General features: G+C 45.3%; 3 protein-coding genes across 3 annotated transcripts in view; 2 read left to right on the plus strand and 1 right to left on the minus strand.

The window, feature by feature from the left end:
• gemin5 (gem (nuclear organelle) associated protein 5) overlaps positions 1-7,635 on the minus strand; it is a 17,171-nt gene extending 9,536 nt beyond the window's left edge. Inside the window, exons 1-9 of the mRNA XM_061056112.1 lie at positions 7,337-7,635; positions 5,155-5,309; positions 4,283-4,464; positions 3,070-3,323; positions 2,816-2,948; positions 1,933-2,098; positions 1,630-1,842; positions 1,209-1,294; positions 211-293 (exon numbers count right to left, since the gene is read on the minus strand). Coding sequence (XP_060912095.1) covers positions 211-293; positions 1,209-1,294; positions 1,630-1,842; positions 1,933-2,098; positions 2,816-2,948; positions 3,070-3,323; positions 4,283-4,464; positions 5,155-5,309; positions 7,337-7,478 — 1,414 coding nt within the window. The 5' untranslated portion in view covers positions 7,479-7,635. The remainder of the gene's footprint in view (positions 1-210; positions 294-1,208; positions 1,295-1,629; positions 1,843-1,932; positions 2,099-2,815; positions 2,949-3,069; positions 3,324-4,282; positions 4,465-5,154; positions 5,310-7,336) is intronic.
• Positions 1-18,175, plus strand: part of fam114a2 (family with sequence similarity 114 member A2) — a 508,616-nt gene that overhangs the window by 25,256 nt on the left and 465,185 nt on the right. The gene's annotated exons all lie outside the window — the stretch shown is intronic.
• mrpl22 (mitochondrial ribosomal protein L22) lies at positions 7,802-11,272 on the plus strand. Its single transcript, XM_061056173.1, has 7 exons — positions 7,802-7,878; positions 7,967-8,009; positions 8,795-8,924; positions 9,687-9,752; positions 9,898-9,975; positions 10,307-10,376; positions 10,979-11,272. The coding sequence occupies exons 1-7, from the start codon at positions 7,854-7,856 to the stop codon at positions 11,185-11,187; spliced, it is 621 nt and encodes a 206-aa protein (XP_060912156.1). The 5' UTR covers positions 7,802-7,853; the 3' UTR covers positions 11,188-11,272.

Here is an 18,175-nt window from a genome sequence, read left to right on the forward strand (position 1 = left end):
GGGGAGGGGGGCGAGCGGCGAGGGTTTCCTCAGCTCATTTCATCAAAGAGTCGATTATAAAGCGCCGTGTTCAAATGTTTCTGCTTTTTTTTTTTTTTTTTTTTCCCGCTGACTCGCAGGTTCTTCAGCGTCCCGGCGCCGGTGTTTCTGCTGGGTCAGAGCATTCAGAGCAAACAGCAGCCGTTACCTTAAAGTTCATTAGGAACTTACCAAATGACATCGGGGGGACGGGGGGGCCCCAGGCCAGCGTGTACACCGTTTTGCGGTGATAGGAGCTCGATATCTGAGGAGGCCTGGGAGGAAGCAGAACAAAGGAACTGAGTCAGGGAAAGATGAAGTGGAGATGACTGCAGGAGGATTCATCCCAGGGAGACTACAACAGGGTCTGAATACCCGGACCCTCAGGAGAGTCTCAGTGTTAGATTTAAATCATGCTTACAGTCACAAGATCGTGCATCGTTAGGCGTGCAGTGGTTTTTATTTTTAAGCAGGACTCTGTAAACCAAGTGCAAGAGATTTCATCTGCATTTAACATCGACATTTTTCCAGTTTTGCTTCAGTCGTTTACATCAAACTGTTCAGTTTTGACCGTTTTCTTACTTTTAAAGGTCACATATTTAAAATCCACTTCACCATGTTCCTCTAACTCTAACATATGTCTCTAGTCTGTCTACAAACCCAAACCCATTCTGTGTGCTCAAACAGGCCGTTTGGAGATTTTCCCTTCATGACATCACAAAGGGCAGTAGCCCCTCCCCCAGGTGGGTGACCCTACCACAGCTAGGTGTTTGTTCTGCCCTCTGAGTCTGCCTTCTCACCGTAAACAATAGGACATGGAGCGAGAAAGCACCAAGTACACCCAAGCCCTTCCAGAGAGGGGGCGTGGTCAGACACAGCTCCTTTACATATTTAAAGGTACAGACACAGAAACAGCCTGTTCTGAGCAGGGCTGAAATAGAGGGGTTTATAGACATGATCAAATACAGGATCAGAGTGGATTTAGAACAAGAAACTTCACACACATGTTTTGAGGAGCTCTGAGACTTATTTAAACTGAAGAAGAAGAAGAGGAGGAGATGTGACCTTTAAGGACTTATTTTTTATAGAGGGGCTTTAAAACGTGTAACAGCTTTATGGTTTGTAGTCTACTCGTCTGTTTGGTCGGCCGGATGTAAGACAGGTGAAAATAAAGAAGATCGAAATCTTACTTGTTGGAGAAGACGTCATAAATCCCGACTTTTCCATCGTCTGTTCCAAAAGAGAGGGATCCTTCTTTCTGAGGGTGCCACGCCAGCTGCAGAGAAGAGAAGACGTTTCTTAAAACACTTCATCTCATCTTCTGAGATTCTTCTTCTGCGTCATCAGAGGAATAATAGCTGCTGTTAGAGATCACAACGATCCGACCACAAACTCTCTAAGAGGGACGAAGGGACGCAGATTTATGTCGTCATCGTCCTCTGACCTTTGAGGGACTCTAGTGAAAACTGTAAGGTTGTTAGATCACAGCTGTAACTCTGTGAGTTTAAAGATGTGTGTGTGATGTCATCAGCAGCTCAGAGGAGGATTTTATTTTAAAACATTTAGATGACATTCAAAATTTCAAACTGGATGAACCTAAAATCCTCTTACCGCTGTGACTTTGGATTTGATGCCCTGCCAGAAGGACCGGGTGTCGTACTGGTTCTGGGTGGTCAGCGTGTTCCACACCCGGATCATGTTGTCCCCGACGCCGAGCGCCAGGCACCCTGCACCCACGGGGGAGAAGGTGAGGGCGTAGACAAAACCGCCCAGGGTGGGCAGAGTCCAGAGACAGTCCAGAGAGGTCAGGTCCCAGCACTTAATCTGGAACAGAAGCAGGACGAGTGAGGGGGTTAACAACACTCTGCTGGTGATGATTCCACGCTGATATGACCACGATGAAAGGCGCCTCACCTCGCGGTCCATGGAGGTGCTGACGAGCAGCTCTCTGTCATCCTGCAGACGCACCGGGCTCATGTTGAACACGATCCGGTTGTGATTCTGACCCTCTGAAGACGTCCCGAACAGAGTCCACCTCTGCTTCCCCGCTCGAGTCAAGTCCCACATCACCAGCTCGCCACTGGACACACACACACACACACACACACACACACACACACACACACACACACACACACACACACACACACACACACACACACACACACACACACACACACACACACACACACACACACACACACACACACACACACACACACACACACACACACACACACACACACACACACACACACACACACACACACACACACACACACACACACACACACACACACACACACACACACACACACACACACACACACACACACACACACACACACACACACACACACACACACACACACACACACACACACACACACTTCAGTACTTTAACCTTGATTTCTTCTTTTCTTTGAACAGAGTTTGTCTTGATTTATTTTGTTTTAACACGTCTGCTTGTAAAGGAAATACCGTGGCTGCTGTGTTTCCACGGCAACAGTGAGCACAACGTTTCTGTCATGGCGGCTAATGCGACAAGACACGTCATGTTACAACTCTAAGATGACGGATTTCTCTGGCTTTTTGAAGTGATGTAAGAACTCAACTAAAAAATATATATAACAGCGGGTTATTCAATTTTTTATTAATTTAGATAATTTAGTGTAAACATTCCTTAAACCTTTAAGTCTTTAAAAAGTGAGTTTCCCATCACGCTGAATATAAACTAGATCATTTAGGTTTTGTAAGAGTAACTCTCCATGACCACGTGGTCAGGCCTCTCGTGTACCTGAAGCAGCTGGACACCAGCTGGGCGGCTCGGCCCTTTGGCCAGTGGACGTGGAGCCACAGTCGCTCTTTGACCCCGGGGTCGACGGCCGAGCCTCTCTTCTTCATGAACGGCAGCTTCAGAGTCATCACAGCTGTGTGGGGGGGGGTTACATATTGTTCCTTTAATAGTCGCCTAAGATACTTTGTGAAGGCGTTTTTCAGTTTAATAATTAAAGTAACAAGAAGTCTAAAGTCCGACCTCCTGTGACTCACCTTTTCCCCTCGTCGAGCTCCAGACCCTCACCGTCTGGTCTTTGCTCCCCGAGGCGAGGTAGCACCCTTTCCCGTCTCCCGCAGACACTCCCATGCCGCCGCCGTCACCGTCCTCAGATCGACAGTAGAGGGCGTCCTCGCCGGACACAGACGACCAAGCGAGCGAATGGATCTCGTCATCGTGTCCGCGCAGACGATGCATCACCTCGCCTTTCCTGCTCACGTCGATCAGCACGATCATCCCGTCTTTGTACCTTGGAAAACAAAAAAAAGACGATGACAGATATTTTCATCCTTTCTCTGGAACTGCGGCTGATAAATCATTAAGACATTTTGATCTTCTTCCACCATCGACGACACCAGAGACACGGTTTCAATTCTAAAATTCCTGAAGTGAGATTAAAGATTTCCTCCTGAGTGCTCCAGAGATGAGTCTGGATTTAAAGACTTTCTGCAGACAAATATAACGAGAGAGTTCGTAATGATGCCAGTTTGTGTCCAAGTGTATTTTTGATTGACTGAGGTTTTTTCAGGCTTCAGAGACAAGTGACCGACGTACGAACATTAAAGGTGACATATTATTTAAAATCCATGTTCCTCTGACTCTAACATGTGCCGTTTGGAGATTTTCCCTTCATGACATCACAAAGGGCAGTAGCCCCTCCCCCAGGTGGGTGACACTCCCACAGCTAGGTGTTTGTTCTGCCCTCTGAGTCTGCCTTCTCACCGTAAACAATAGGACCTGGAGCGAGAAAGCACCGAGTACACCCGAGCCCTTCCAGAGAGGGGGCGTGGTCAGACACAGCTCATTTACATATTTAAAGGTACAGACACAGAAACAGCCTGTTCTGAGCAGGGCTGAAATAGAGGGGTTTATAGACATGATCAAATACAGGATCAGAGTGGATTTAGAACAAGACACTTCACACACATGTTTTGAGGAGCTCTGACACTTATTTACACTGAAGAAGAGGAGGAGAATATGTGACTTTTAATGACTTCTTCTTTTCTATAGAGGGTCTTTAAAATGTGCAGAAGAGTAACAGCTAAACCCGCCAAGAGTTTCCATAAACTATCTTTATAAAAGTTACACAGAGTGGTGAGAATGACTCTGTTTGATTAATTAACATGTATGCAATTGAAGGATGTAATTTTAGATTTGAATCTCTGGACGCAGCAGAGCGACCTGTCCTCTTTGTGACCTCCGTCTTACCCCACAGCCACGCAGCTCCAGGTGTGCGGGGAGCAGCTCAGGCAGAAGATGGTGCGGGGCTCGGGGAAGAAGCTGCTGGTGTCTCCCGTGTTGTACCAGTGACACACCACGACGCCCTTCTCATCACCGGACACCACCAGGTTTTTATCCAGCGGAGACCAGTGCAGCGCTGTGACGGACGTCTGCAACCGGAGGAGAGAATTATTAGACAAATGTCTTACTTTATCCGCTGAACATTTCATCAAATAAGAACACAGTAAATCATATATTTCATGGTTTTTATAAAACATGTTAATTTTTTTACATTTATTCACAGAGATTCAGATCCATTCAATGCCTCAATCTGTCCTCAGTGATGGACATCCCACCGCCTGTCAGTCAGTGTGTGTGTGGCTTCATTTTTCAGATTAAACAGAAAACAAATGATCCCCTGAAGGCATCATTTCAAGCAAATCGCAGGAGATAAATAAGCAATGCCCTCTGTAACCCTGACAACTGTTTCAAAAAACACCCTCGGGAGATTCTGTGCCGTTTGTCCTCCTGCACATCCTGTCCAGCGTGGATGATAAATTCACTCTCTCCGGGACCCCGTTTGTCAGCTGCTCTCTGACAAAACGACGCCACAGAAATGTGGAGCTGCAGAGTGCGACAGCGCGGTCTGATTTATTCACTTATTGATCTTGCATCCTCACGTCTGAACATCTAAAGACAAAAACGAGCTTCAGCTCCAGAAATGAGAGAGCTGCATCCTCATTACCTCTGAAGATTGGTGCAGCGCCTACTGCAGCCTGCAGGGTGCACCAGCGTGTTGTAAACCCCCTCACTGTTTATATTGCAATGACGCAACAGAAAAGAAGAAATGCAACACTCACCTGATGAGCTGCATCCTCTCTTATGAGCACCTTGTCGTCTGAGTCCCAGAAGCGGACGGAGCCATCGGTGGAGGAGCTGACACAGATGTGACTCTGCCCGACGTGATGACAGAAAGAAAAGCCCGACACCAAGTCTTTATGACCGACAAGCTCACCTGTGAAACACAAAGCAGAACATCACTGTCCTATCATACAGAAGAGAGAGACGAGCAAGACAACAACCCTCCAAAACTGATGAACAAGCTAGTGATGTTTCTGCTCTACAGAAAATGTAGGATGATGAGTCGGCAGATGAGCTGCATAGATGAGTAATTAAAGGTCCAATCAGTGAGATGTGTAGAGAGTGAGATGATAAAGGTATCTTACTATCTGATCATTAAGGAAACATGTTGAAGTGCTGGCTTCCCTGACAACAATGCAGCAGCCAGTATGTCCTCCTTCTAACTTTAGATTCTGCTCCTGAATGCTCTGGATTTGTTTGGACCAGAGAAGGTAGGCGCTTTTAAGACACGCCCCCCCACACGGCAGTTTTGGACGCCCCTCGGTTTGCCAGATATGAGAGCAGTTATCAGGTCAACAGGTGTTGCAGTGATGGAAGCGGTCAAGAGAAGTGGTTCAGATAGAAGTGATTGTACCCGACCTAAAAAGCCTCTGCATGTTTCTAATAAGCTCCACGAGCAGAAACGTGCTCAAACTAGGATCAATATTGGAGATGCTTTTGAAAAATGGAGAGAGGTTAGAACACAGAAAGGTTTACAGACCCATGCAGAGCTGGATAAACACTGAAGCTTCAGAGTCCACCACATGGTGACCTGTGTGAGCATGGACTCTAGAGAGGAGGGGGGGGGGGGGGGGGGGGGAGACAGCTCTCTATGATGTTTAGAATTTAGACTGCAGTACCCATTTTAAACACTAGGAGTCAGAGTTACATACTGCTCCTTTAATAGTCAAGTTAGTTATTTTTCACTTGCAAAGATTTCATGTAGTCTCCTCCACAAACCAGCACATCTCCCTCCACTGGCTCCCAGTTACTGCTCACATCAAATTTAAAACTCTGCTGCTCGCTTACAAAACAGACACAGAAACGTCTCCTCCTCACTTTAACTCTCTGATCCAGGTCTACACTCCCTCCCCCCCACTACACTCTGCCAATGAAAGGCGTCTGATCCAACCTTCACAACAGGGTCCTAAGTCTCTGACTAGACTCTTCTCCTCTGTCGCCCCCCGGTGGAGGAATGAACTTCCAAACTCCATGTGATCTGCAGAGTCCCTCTGCACCTTTAAGAAAAAGCTAAAGACCCAGCTCTTTCATGAATACCTACTAACTTAATGATGATGGTTTTGTTTGATAATGATGATTTTAGGATATTGATTAGAACGCTTAAGAACAGCTGTTGATGTCGTGCTCAGCCTCTGGCCACTTCCTGTCAGCACCTCTGGTCACTTCCTGTCAGCATCTGTGTGTCCGATCAGACTTAAAGCTGTCTGTTTGAGATCCTTGCTTTTGTTGTTCTACCTCTCTGATGGATAAATAGTAGAATTGTATTAATTGCAGATTATTTTTGAAATTGAAATCTTAAGATTAAAGATTTATTCAACTTTTTTTGTATTTCTGAATTTTGAGCTTATTAATAATATAACATTAAAATACATAGAAAATGGCGTGCTTGATTCTTGGTCCCCCTTCTCTCCTATTACACCACTACACAAGCTGCACACCTGATCACCTGCAGACCTGATCAGCTGCAGACCTGATCACCTGCAGACCTGATCAGCTACAGACCTGATCACCTGCAGACCTGATCACCTACAGACCTGATCAGCTACAGACCTGATCATCTGCAGACCTGATCACCTGCAGACCTGATCAGCTACAGACCTGATCACCTGCAGACCTGATCACCTACAGACCTGATCAGCTACAGACCTGATCATCTGCAGACCTGATCACCTGCACACCTGATCACCTGCAGACCTGATCACCTGCAGACCTGATCACCTACAGACCTGAACACCTGCAGACCTGATCACCTACAGACCTGATCACCTGCAGACCTGATCACCTACAGACCTGAACACCTGCACACCTGATCACCTACAGACCTGAACACCTGCAGACCTGATCACCTACAGACCTGAACACCTGCAGACCTGATCACCTTGATGTGGACAGCAGACTCACCTGTGACCCTGCAGGAGGATGCAGACACATGGATCAGATAGATGTTGTTCTTAGCTCCCACTCCCAGTAAACCACTGCTGCTGACGTCACTGCAGCGCGAGCAGTACCAGTTGGGAGACGCGGGAAGTGACCTCTCGTTCATGATCCTTTTAACTGTTTAAATCTTCACTAATTCTCCTTTAAACAGTCTGATGAAGCCAAAACTAACTTCTCACATGGTACCTTCCCTGTCGTAGCAACTACATTCACGGCCGTACGACCAGCATGGTGTCGTAAATATCACTGTCGCCGAGTACGGAGTCCTGGTTGGTTCAAACTACCTCGAGTTTGCTTAAAAACAAATGCGTTTTTTCTTTTAAACTTCCCTTTAGGAAACAACATGATAAAATAAAGAAGAATACTTTGACCATAATAAAATAAAATACCGTTAATATAATATCCTTCCAAAACACAGTTATTTATTTACGCTTTACGTCATTACAGTAAAGCGAACACTGTACTGTCGCAAAATTACAACATGGCGACTGCAATGACAGGACGCGGTGAGGAAAATGAAGAAACACATCTGATATATTCTATAACTAAACGTGTTTACCGACACTGCTTTAACTGGTTTATACTTGTTTTCAGGTGTCGCTTTCATGAGGAACATATCTGAAGGGTTACGTCAAAGGTAAGCACGATTAAACACAGGTGAGACTTTGCAGAGGACAAACGGAGCTGACCTGCTCTCACACCTGTCTGTGTTTCCTCTTCAAGAGACAGTAACGTTTTTACTGCACAAAGCAGCACGTTAGGTCATAACACCGTGTTTGTCCATCAGTCTGTGTTTCCTCTTAAAGAGACAGTAACGTTTTTAAATACCATGTTTCCACTTAAAGAGACAGTAACGTTTTTAAATACCATGTTTCCACTTAAAGAGACAGTAACGTTTTTAAATACCATGTTTCCACTTAAAGAGACAGTAACGTTTTTAAATACCACATCAATAATAAATCATAAAGTCTGTCCTGTGTAAATATGTCTCTGAGTCATGACTGTCTACAATGAGGGAGAAGCTCGAGTCCCGCTGGCTGTGTTGTTGTCAGAGCCGTGTTTACATGGACAGGACGGCCGGCTCCTCCCCTTGTGTATAAAAGCTGTTTTAGTCAAGAACTAGAGAGAAGAAGAAGAACATACTCACTGATTATTTGGATGTTAGTAAGAGTTTTTAGATCACGCTCATTCTGTGTCAGTTTACATGAAATGTAAACTAACACAACAATCAGTATGGAGGAGGCGTGGCCTAACAGCAGTTTGTTTTGGTTTCATGCTGGAGCTCAAGGGCGACATCTACTGGATCAAAAAGTCACACATTCTTCCTTTAACTTCTAAACCAATTTCTTGACCTCAGTTGTCTCAGAGAGAAATATAAACAATAAAAACAAAATAATCAGTTTCATTTGTGTTTGCCTCCAGGTTCCTGCTTCTCGGTCCCCAGCAGATCTCATGTCTACACACGAGCGCTTCACTGGACTTCAGAAGCTGGGACCGGAGGAACCTGACCGTTTATCCTCCTCAGCTGCCGGATGAACCGCGCAGACCAGCAGTGAGTCTGAACGATGGTCACGTGAAGTGTGGAGTGTTGTGACGTCCCGGTCAGATGCTTAAAAGTAAAAAAATCCTTTGGTGACTCGTTACTCGTGGGGTTATATTGTCCAGACGGCGCGTAGCCTCGACGTCGACCTTAGAATGTGTTCGGTGTTTACGTCCCAGAATCTGAGTCAGTAATCTGCAGCATCAGAACAAGAATAACTGACATGATGACCTTTTACAGCTGACACCCTGACAGCGAGCGGGCAGAAACAAACAGCTGTTCTTAAAGGGATACTTCACCCATTAGCATTAATCTTTGTATCAGTAGAAACCTGGTAGTGTTTTTCAATGGTCGTGCATCCCGCCCTCATTTTCCCCTGAGATGTGAAATCTTTGTATTTCTGAGTCTGTAAAGGAGCTTCCAGTGACGCAAAATGACAATTTCTGCGCCACTGGAAGCTGTTGCGGTTAGCGGGGTGAAACTACAACGCTAGTTCCTCATATTTTCAACCACTGAAGCTACAGACCAATCACAGATCAGTGGGTGGGAACTCACTCCCAGAATCCAAACTTAACGTCCGCCATATTGCTTGGAAGACCGTTCTGATTCTGATTCTGAACTAGAGGACCTTAGTGGGAGTGGCCTGCGGTGCTGTGCATTCTGGGATTTGGTGTCTTTCATCTACATGAGCCAAGAAGGCACCAACTTTACCGTCTGCAGGTATGCAGCAACCTTAACCAGAACTCACCTCAACCTTTCTCCCTCTCTCTTCAGGAGATCTTCCACAGCAGGCGGCAGATTAAATACAGTAAAGACAAGATGTGGTACCTGGCTAAGATGGTACGACTCGTTCATCAGCAGCTGAATAACAGCGAGCAGTAAACCTTTCTGTTTGACTTTGTTACTCTTGCTCCACTCGCCGTGTGAAGCGCCGGAGCAACTTGTAACGCTGCTGATTCAGCTCACTGTTCATTGTCCTTCACAGATCCGAGGGATGAGCATCGACCAGGCCATCACACAGCTCGAGTTCAACGACAAGAAAGGAGCCAAAATCATGAAAGAGGTGTGTGTGTGTGTGTGTGTGTGTGTGTGTGTGTGTGTGTGTGTGTGTGTGTGTGTGTGTGTGTGTGTGTGTGTGTGTGTGTGTGTGTGTGTGTGTGTGTGTGTGTGTGTGTGTGTGTGTGTGTGTGTGTGTGTGTGTGTGTGTGTGTGTGTGTGTGTGTGTGTGTGTGTGTGTGTGTGTGTGTGTGTGTGTGTGTGTGTGTGTGTGTGTTCAACAAAGGAGCCGTGAAAGACAAAACTCCCCACTGTCGATCGATTGATGTTTTGTCCAATCACAGCGCCCCGTTAAAGCCTTTGTCTCAATGTCACTTCCTGTGTGTTTGCTCGCTCAGGTTCTTCTGGAAGCTCAGGAGATGGCGGTGAAAAATCACAACGTAGAGTACAAATCCAACTTGTATGTGGGTAAGTGTCTGCAGCACGGACGGGCTGTCACCACATGTTGAACGTTTGGGACGAGCATGTCTTATTTTAAATCTGTGTTAGTATCGAGTATCAGAAGAGTGCAGAGTGAGTCGTTTATTTGCAGACGCTGTTACAGATAAGCCGGCGCAGTCTTGACTTCATCAAGTGAAATGAATTAAACTCTACCTTATCTCCTCCCCTCTTTAATCCCTCCTCTCTCCTCCCCTCTCCTCTTTAATCCCTCCTCTCTCCTCCCCTCTCCTCTTTAATCCCTCCCCTCCTATCCTCTCTCTTCCTCTCTCCTCTCCTCCTCCTCTCTCTCCTCCCCTCCTGTCTCCTCCCCTCTTCTCTACCCTCCTCTCCCCTTCCCTCCTCTCTTCCTCTTCTACCCTCTCTCCTCTCCTCTTTAATCCCTCCTCTCTCCTCTCCTCTCCTATCCTCTCTCCTCCTCTCCTCCCCTCTTTCATCCCTCCTCTCCTCTCTCCTCTCTCCTCCCCTCTTTCATCCCTCTTCTCCTCCCCTCTTTCACCCCTCATCTCTCCTCCCCTCTTTCATCCCTCCTCTCCTCCCCTCTTTCACCCCTCCTCTCTCCTCTCCTCCAGCTGAGTCGAACTCCGGCAAAGGGAAGTACCTGAAGCGGATACGTTACCATGGTCGCGGCAGGTACGGCATCATGGACAAAGTTTACTGTCACTACTTCGTAAAACTGGTGGAGGGCTCCCCGCCGCAAACAGAGGAGAGGACGAGCTTCGACCAGGCCAAAGAGTACGTCCAGAGCCTGAAGAACAGAACCATACGACACAGCCTGTAGATCGTCTGATAAGAGAACACTTCACCTGTTCTTGTACTTTGTGTCATTTCATATTTTGTAAATAAACAAAGGAGCCTGAGAGGAATGAGTCCTTGTAGTTTTCCTCATTTATCTGCTCAGGAAGTGACCTGTTACCTCACAAGCTAACATCATTATACACCTGTAACCAATTAGATTGCAGAGAAATCAGAGCTTGGAACACAGGTGTCAGGTTTGCTCTTTGGTGTGAACAAAAATGGGGGACAAGGAAGAGGAGGGCAATATAGAGATTAATAAACACTAGACAAGTTTTAGCATAATTCTGAGGGGGAGTGGCCAAATTAGAGGTTTGTCCAAATAATCCTCAAATGTGATTATTTTACTGTTCCTGACCGAGTCAGAGCCTCGCTAATGCCTGTGTGAATGTCGATGGTAAATGGGTTTGAGCTCGTATATTTATTTTCTCGTCTTCTGACTACTCAAAGCGTTTTCACACCTACACAATCACACACTGATGGGAGAGGCCGCTGTGTGAAGAGTCCATCAGTATTAACTCATCCATTCATACACATTCACACACTGATGGTAGAGGCCGCTGAGTAAAGATTCCATCAGTATTTACTCATCAATTCATACACATTCACACACTGATGGTAGAGGCCGCTGAGTAAAGATTCCATCAGTATTAACTCATACATTCATACACATTCACACACTGATGGTAGAGGCCGCTGAGTAAAGATTCCATCAGTATTTACTCATCAATTCATACACATTCACACACTGATGGTAGAGGCCGCTGTGTGAAGAGTCCATCAGTATTAACTCATCCATTCATACACATTCACACACTGATGGTAGAGGCCGCTGAGTAAAGAGTCCATCAGTATTAACTCATCCATTCATACACATTCACACACTGATGGTAGAGGCCGCTGAGTAAAGAGTCCATCAGTATTAACTCATCCATCCATACACTGATGGTAGAGGCCGCTGAGTAAAGATTCCATCAGTATTAACTCATCCATTCATACACATTCACACACTGATGGTAGAGGCCGCTGAGTAAAGAGTCCATCAGTATTAACTCATCCATCCATACACTGATGGTAGAGGCCGCTGAGTAAAGATTCCATCAGTATTAACTCATACATTCATACACATTCACACACTGATGGTAGAGGCCGCTGAGTAAAGATTCCATCAGTATTTACTCATCAATTCATACACATTCACACACTGATGGTAGAGGCCGCTGAGTAAAGATTCCATCAGTATTTACTCATCAATTCATACACATTCACACACTGATGGTAGAGGCCGCTGAGTAAAGATTCCATCAGTATTTACTCATCAATTCATACACATTCACACACTGATGGTAGAGGCCGCTGAGTAAAGATTCCATCAGTATTAACTCATCCATTCATACACATTCACACACTGATGGTAGAGGCCGCTGAGTAAAGATTCCATCAGTATTTACTCATCAATTCATACACATTCACACACTGATGGTAGAGGCCGCTGAGTAAAGAGTCCATCAGTATTAACTCATCCATCCATACACTGATGGTAGAGGCCGCTGAGTAAAGATTCCATCAGTATTTACTCATCAATTCATACACATTCACACACTGATGGTAGAGGCCGCTGAGTAAAGAGTCCATCAGTATTAACTCATCCATCCATACACTGATGGTAGAGGCCGCTGAGTAAAGATTCCATCAGTATTAACTCATACATTCATACACATTCACACACTGATGGTAGAGGCCGCTGAGTAAAGATTCCATCAGTATTTACTCATCAATTCATACACATTCACACACTGATGGTAGAGGCCGCTGAGTAAAGATTCCATCAGTATTTACTCATCAATTCATACACATTCACACACTGATGGTAGAGGCCGCTGAGTAAAGATTCCATCAGTATTTACTCATCAATTCATACACATTCACACACTGATGGTAGAGGCCGCTGAGTAAAGATTCCATCAGTATTAACTCATCCATTCATACACATTCACACACTGATGGTAGAGGCCGCTGAGTAAAGATTCCATCAGTATTTACTCATCAATTCATACACATTCACACACTGATGGTAGAGGCCGCTGAGTAAAGAGTCCATCAGTATTAACTCATCCATCCATACACTGATGGTAGAGGCCGCTGAGTAAAGATTCCATCAGTATTTACTCATCAATTCATACACATTCACACACTGATGGTAGAGGCCGCTGAGTAAAGAGTCCATCAGTATTAACTCATCCATCCATACACTGATGGTAGAGGCTACTGAGTAAAGATTCCATCAGTATTTACTCATCAATTCATACACATTTATGCACCGCTGACGAAGCAGCAGCAGCAACTTGGGGTTAAGAGTCTTGCCCGGGGACACATCGGACATGTGGCTGCAGGAGCTGGGGATTGAACCCTCGACCCAACATGGGTACACCTGCAGTAGCAGCTTGTCAAAACAAGATTCTGCCTCTGACGTGCGATTTCATGTGTTCCGTGTTTAAGGTCATTGCGTGTGTAGTTCTGATAAACAGGGCCCTCTAGTTTCTGGACCTGTGATTATATAATAGTGAAAAACTAAAAAGTGCAGATTTTGATACGATACAGAGGGGAGAAGGGGGAACTGTAGACAATTGACTTATATAAAGTAACTGCAGAAGCTGGTAAATGTGGGCCAATAGATCATAGATAACAAATAAGTAAATAAGGGAATTAATTACAACATCGACAAGTGCAGACAATCAATGCTAAATTTGCTCCACTGCCAAAATTGATTTAGAGATGAAGAGAGAAGCAGCTGCAGTCTTCAAGTAGCCAGTCGAGCATTATGCATATTTCTTTAATTAACATGAAGAGGTTTTTAAAAAGTATCTGTGAAGGATTGTGTCTTTCTTTTGAGTCGCTGAGTTTACTTTCAGCAGCTTGTTGAATCGTGCCGGGCTCAAACTGACCCTTAAAACTGTACTGAACACCTCTAACCTCACTGCAACGCACATTGAGTCACCGTGTACCTCGTGTGTTTCTGTGCCACACAGCCACACCAAAATAGAGCCTGGAGTGTGTGTCTGTCACTCTGTCGCAGCCTCACTGTGATGGCTCTGCTAGTTGTGTTAGTGTGACAGCAGCTACCACAACTCCTCCCCTAAGTACAAAGCTGTCAGCTTCACTGTTCTTCATCCCTTCACTCCGACCACAGCTCGGAGCGAGAGCGGCCCACAGTCATCCTCAGAGCTGCTTCAGTGCCTTTTTAAAAAAAAAAAAAACACAGCAAACGCTAAGCTGGAGGTGAGTGGCATTGCTGGAAGCTCACAGGCTGCCAAAAAGAGCGAGAACTTTATGAGCTTAAAGTAAGGTTTCATGGGGACTTTCAGACTCCTTGTAAACACAATTTTTTGTCGTTTTAAACATTTGGGGCGGCAGTAGGGACCTGGGTTGGGAATCGGAGGGTCGCTGGTTCAAGTCCCGGCACGGACCGGAAATTGGTCTGGTAGCTGGAGAGGTGCCAGTCCACTTCCTGAGCACTGCCGAGGCACCCAATTCATCTATTTCAGCGCTGCTCAGAACAGGCTGTTTGTGTCTGTACCTTTAAATATGTAAATGAGCAGTGTCTGACCACGCCCCCTCTCTGGAAGGTCTTGGGTGTCTTTCTCGCTCCATGTCCTATTGTTTACGGTGAGAAGGCAGGCTCAGAGGGCAGAACAAACACCTAGCTGTGGGAGTGTCACCCACCTGGGGGAGGGGCTACTGCCCTTTGTGATGTCATGAAGGGAAAATCTCCAGACGGCCTGTTTGAGCACACATTTTCTGAAAAGTGGAGCAGGCACACCCCATGAGGTTTACTCCTGGTACTGGTTCTATGGTAAACCTTCTTATGGGAGTTTTCAGGAGTTTTGTGCACATGATTTTTTCAGCTACAAATCAGATTTATTCTAGAAAATGGTATTCTTCGTCCGAGCATGGAAGATAAATTGCTTTTTAATTTTTTTTCAAGGTGCTTCATTGATACTAAACTCCAGCAGAATGTAATTATGTTTCCTAAAAGATGTTTCCTCTCTCATGTCCTCATCTATTTATTTTTTGTTTTCTCTTTTGAACTCCTCAGCCTCTCACTCCTCATTATTATCATGTGTTATTCTGCTAATAAATTAAATTTAAATGGAGAGAAAACATCCTCAGAGGAGCAGGCGGAGAGGAGCGATGAACAAAAAAAAACGTCTTTTGGGTTTGGTATTGTCATAAAGGTCACACATTTTGCGTGTTGGCGGGGACTCAGAGTCTTTGGTGTGTGCTGCTCCTAATTGGCCTTCACTTTCCTGATCCGGATGTGTGTGATCTGGCGCATGCATCCGCCTGTCACCACAGCGCCAAAGCTCCTGTCAGCCCAGAGCAGCTCTGAGTGTATTTTCGGATAAAATGCCATCTTCTGGCCCCAATTTCAGCAGGCAAGTGCCCCCAATCTCAGGTTGAAGGCTAGCTTGGTCCCACGGCAACAAAGCAGCAGCAACTTCACAAAAGAGCAAAAGGCTTCATCTTTTTTTTTTTTTCATTTTCTCCCTCAAACTTTCACCGTTACTGTCTTTTTTTTTTTTTTTTTACTCACATGTCTTTAAGCACAAATACACACATGCAGGAAACGTGGAGAAACATTAATGATACAACTTTCTATAAAAAGTCCTGTAAATAAGGATTTAGAGGTCCAATCAGTGAGATGTGTAGAGAGTGAGATGATAAAGGTATCTTACTATCTGATCATTAAGGAAACATGTTGAAGTGCTGGCTTCTCTGACAACAATGCAGCAGCCAGTATGTCCTCCGTCTAACTTTAGATTCTGGTCCTGAATGCTCTGGATTTGTTTGGACCAGAGAAGGTAGGCGGCTTTAAGGCGACCCCCCACATGGCCGTTTTGGACGCCCCTCGGTTTGCCAGATGAGAGCAGTTATCAGGTCAAACCAACAGGTGTTGCAGTACAGTAATATTTGCGATAACTTGACTCTGCTTGCGTCTACAGCCCGTCAAAGAGATAACTTTTTGGGGTCAGATGGAAAAGTAGAGCAGACAAAAAGGACGGAGAGGATGGACTTTTCTCATCATTGGGGGGTTTGTAGACAGACTAGGGGCACATATTAGTGTTAGAGAAACATGGTGAAGAGGATTTGGCACAATATGTGACTGTTAAGCGTAGCTCGATATAACTGCATGTAAACGTACTGAGTGTCTGCATCACCAGGAAGAGGATGATCTCATGTCTCCAGGCAGCGATGACGGAAAAAAGGCAAACAAAGCTTTATGATTTTTTTTAATTGCATCATCTACTGTTGTAAATGTCTTTAATTTTCCCATTTGCATCACTAATATTGATTTGAGTCGAGTGTTACGTTCATGATTCTTCATTTTGCTGACATTACTGTCTTTAAAAGTTATTAACGAGCTCTGCTGTGCACATGAAGGATACAGCACTTGATAGTTGTGTTGTCTTTTATTACACGGGAACTAACTGGATGATTAAACGGATGAAGACAGTAAGCTGAGTGGAGCTGAGCGAACACAAACAAGTAACTCTTCTACAAACCACCTTGCAGCACGCACACACAATTATACAACTTGTGTAATGTCTACACCAATTAGTCGCTAATGTACAGACGAGTGCCTCTGCCCTGCAGCTATTTCACTCACAGACACGCACAGAGAGGTTTGAGCTCACACACTCGGCTTTCTGTCATGTTAGAGCATGTTTCTGTGAATTATGATGTTCACAGATGTCAGTTTAAAGAACACACAGTGAAGCAGTCATTCACATACTGATGACTTTCATTTAACCTCCATGACGGGAAACTCTTCAAGGATCATACCTGAGCTTCTATTCCTTTGTTTGCTTTACCCATAGCCATACCCATATTACTGGACAAAGCCTGAGTGGTGTCACCCGTCTGTCCCTGCAAGGGGCACTGGAGTCCCATCAATGGCGGTCTCCATGCTGGAAATGCTGTCTCAGTCTAACTTTCAGTCAACCTAACGACAGGCTGAGAGCTGGAGCTGAGGCGGGTTTTAAACCTCCTGACAAACCGTTACACCGCGCCCACCTGTCAATCAGGTCAGCTACATGCCTTATTGTGATTAACTCTTATCCTTCATCAAATCAAAACTGATGAGTCATCAAAACATTCACCCCCCCCGTACAGTGTGTGTCCATCGAGACATGAGCTAATCACACCTATTTGGTTTTTTGAACCAGGCTGTAAACATGTTAATCTCTGCTGTAAAAACAGACTTTTTAGAATGGGTGTGTATGTGACTTCCTGTGCTTCTGCAGCCAGCCTCTAGTGGACACTCAAGGAACTGCAGGATTTTTTACTATCGTCTTCATTTTTTACAGGGATCATGTCGAAGTTTAAAATTCTGGTATCGTGACAACCCTAATTTATATAGCCCCAAATACTGACAAAATGTACCTCAGGACACGGTAAGCGGTATATTATTTAGAGAGACACATCGTGAATCCACCGTGAGCACACGCTTTCTTGTCCGTCTATCTACTTGATGTTGGACAAATTCAGGAGTCACTAGCGTGGTAAAACATTTATTTTCCTCCTTTGTGGTTTTCAAGAGAAGACACATGAATAAATGATCAAAAAGATGAGAAATTTAAGTGTCTACCCTGCTCTGCTGCTCCCCCACAATCCCTCCGCAGGGACGTCATGGTGGGGTTCAGAGAGCTTAGGCTACACCAAGTGAATTATGTATCGAGCACGAGATCATCGCACTGCAAGAACAAGACGACGTGCCACCAGCGCGGGGAATTAACCGCGGGACTCTTCTATTCATGATGGGTGAAATTGTGCATTAAAAATATTATGTACACAAATTTTACACAACCCGGGTCCCCACAAACACACACAAACACACACACACACACAAACACACACACACACACACACACACACACACACACACACACACCAGGTTGAAAGACGGGGAGGCC

This window comes from Labrus mixtus, chromosome 14 (genome assembly GCF_963584025.1).
Source record: "Labrus mixtus chromosome 14, fLabMix1.1, whole genome shotgun sequence".
NCBI lineage: Eukaryota > Metazoa > Chordata > Actinopteri > Labriformes > Labridae > Labrus > Labrus mixtus.

Excerpts from the sequence above, each read along its gene's own strand:
- mrpl22 (XM_061056173.1), top strand. The coding sequence starts at position 7,854 with ATGGCGACTGCAATGACAGGACGCG. Across the intron at positions 7,879-7,966 it reads GACTGCAATGACAGGACGCG|GTGTCGCTTTCATGAGGAAC; the intron begins GTGAGGAAAATG and ends ACTTGTTTTCAG. Across the intron at positions 9,753-9,897 it reads TGTGGTACCTGGCTAAGATG|ATCCGAGGGATGAGCATCGA; the intron begins GTACGACTCGTT and ends TGTCCTTCACAG.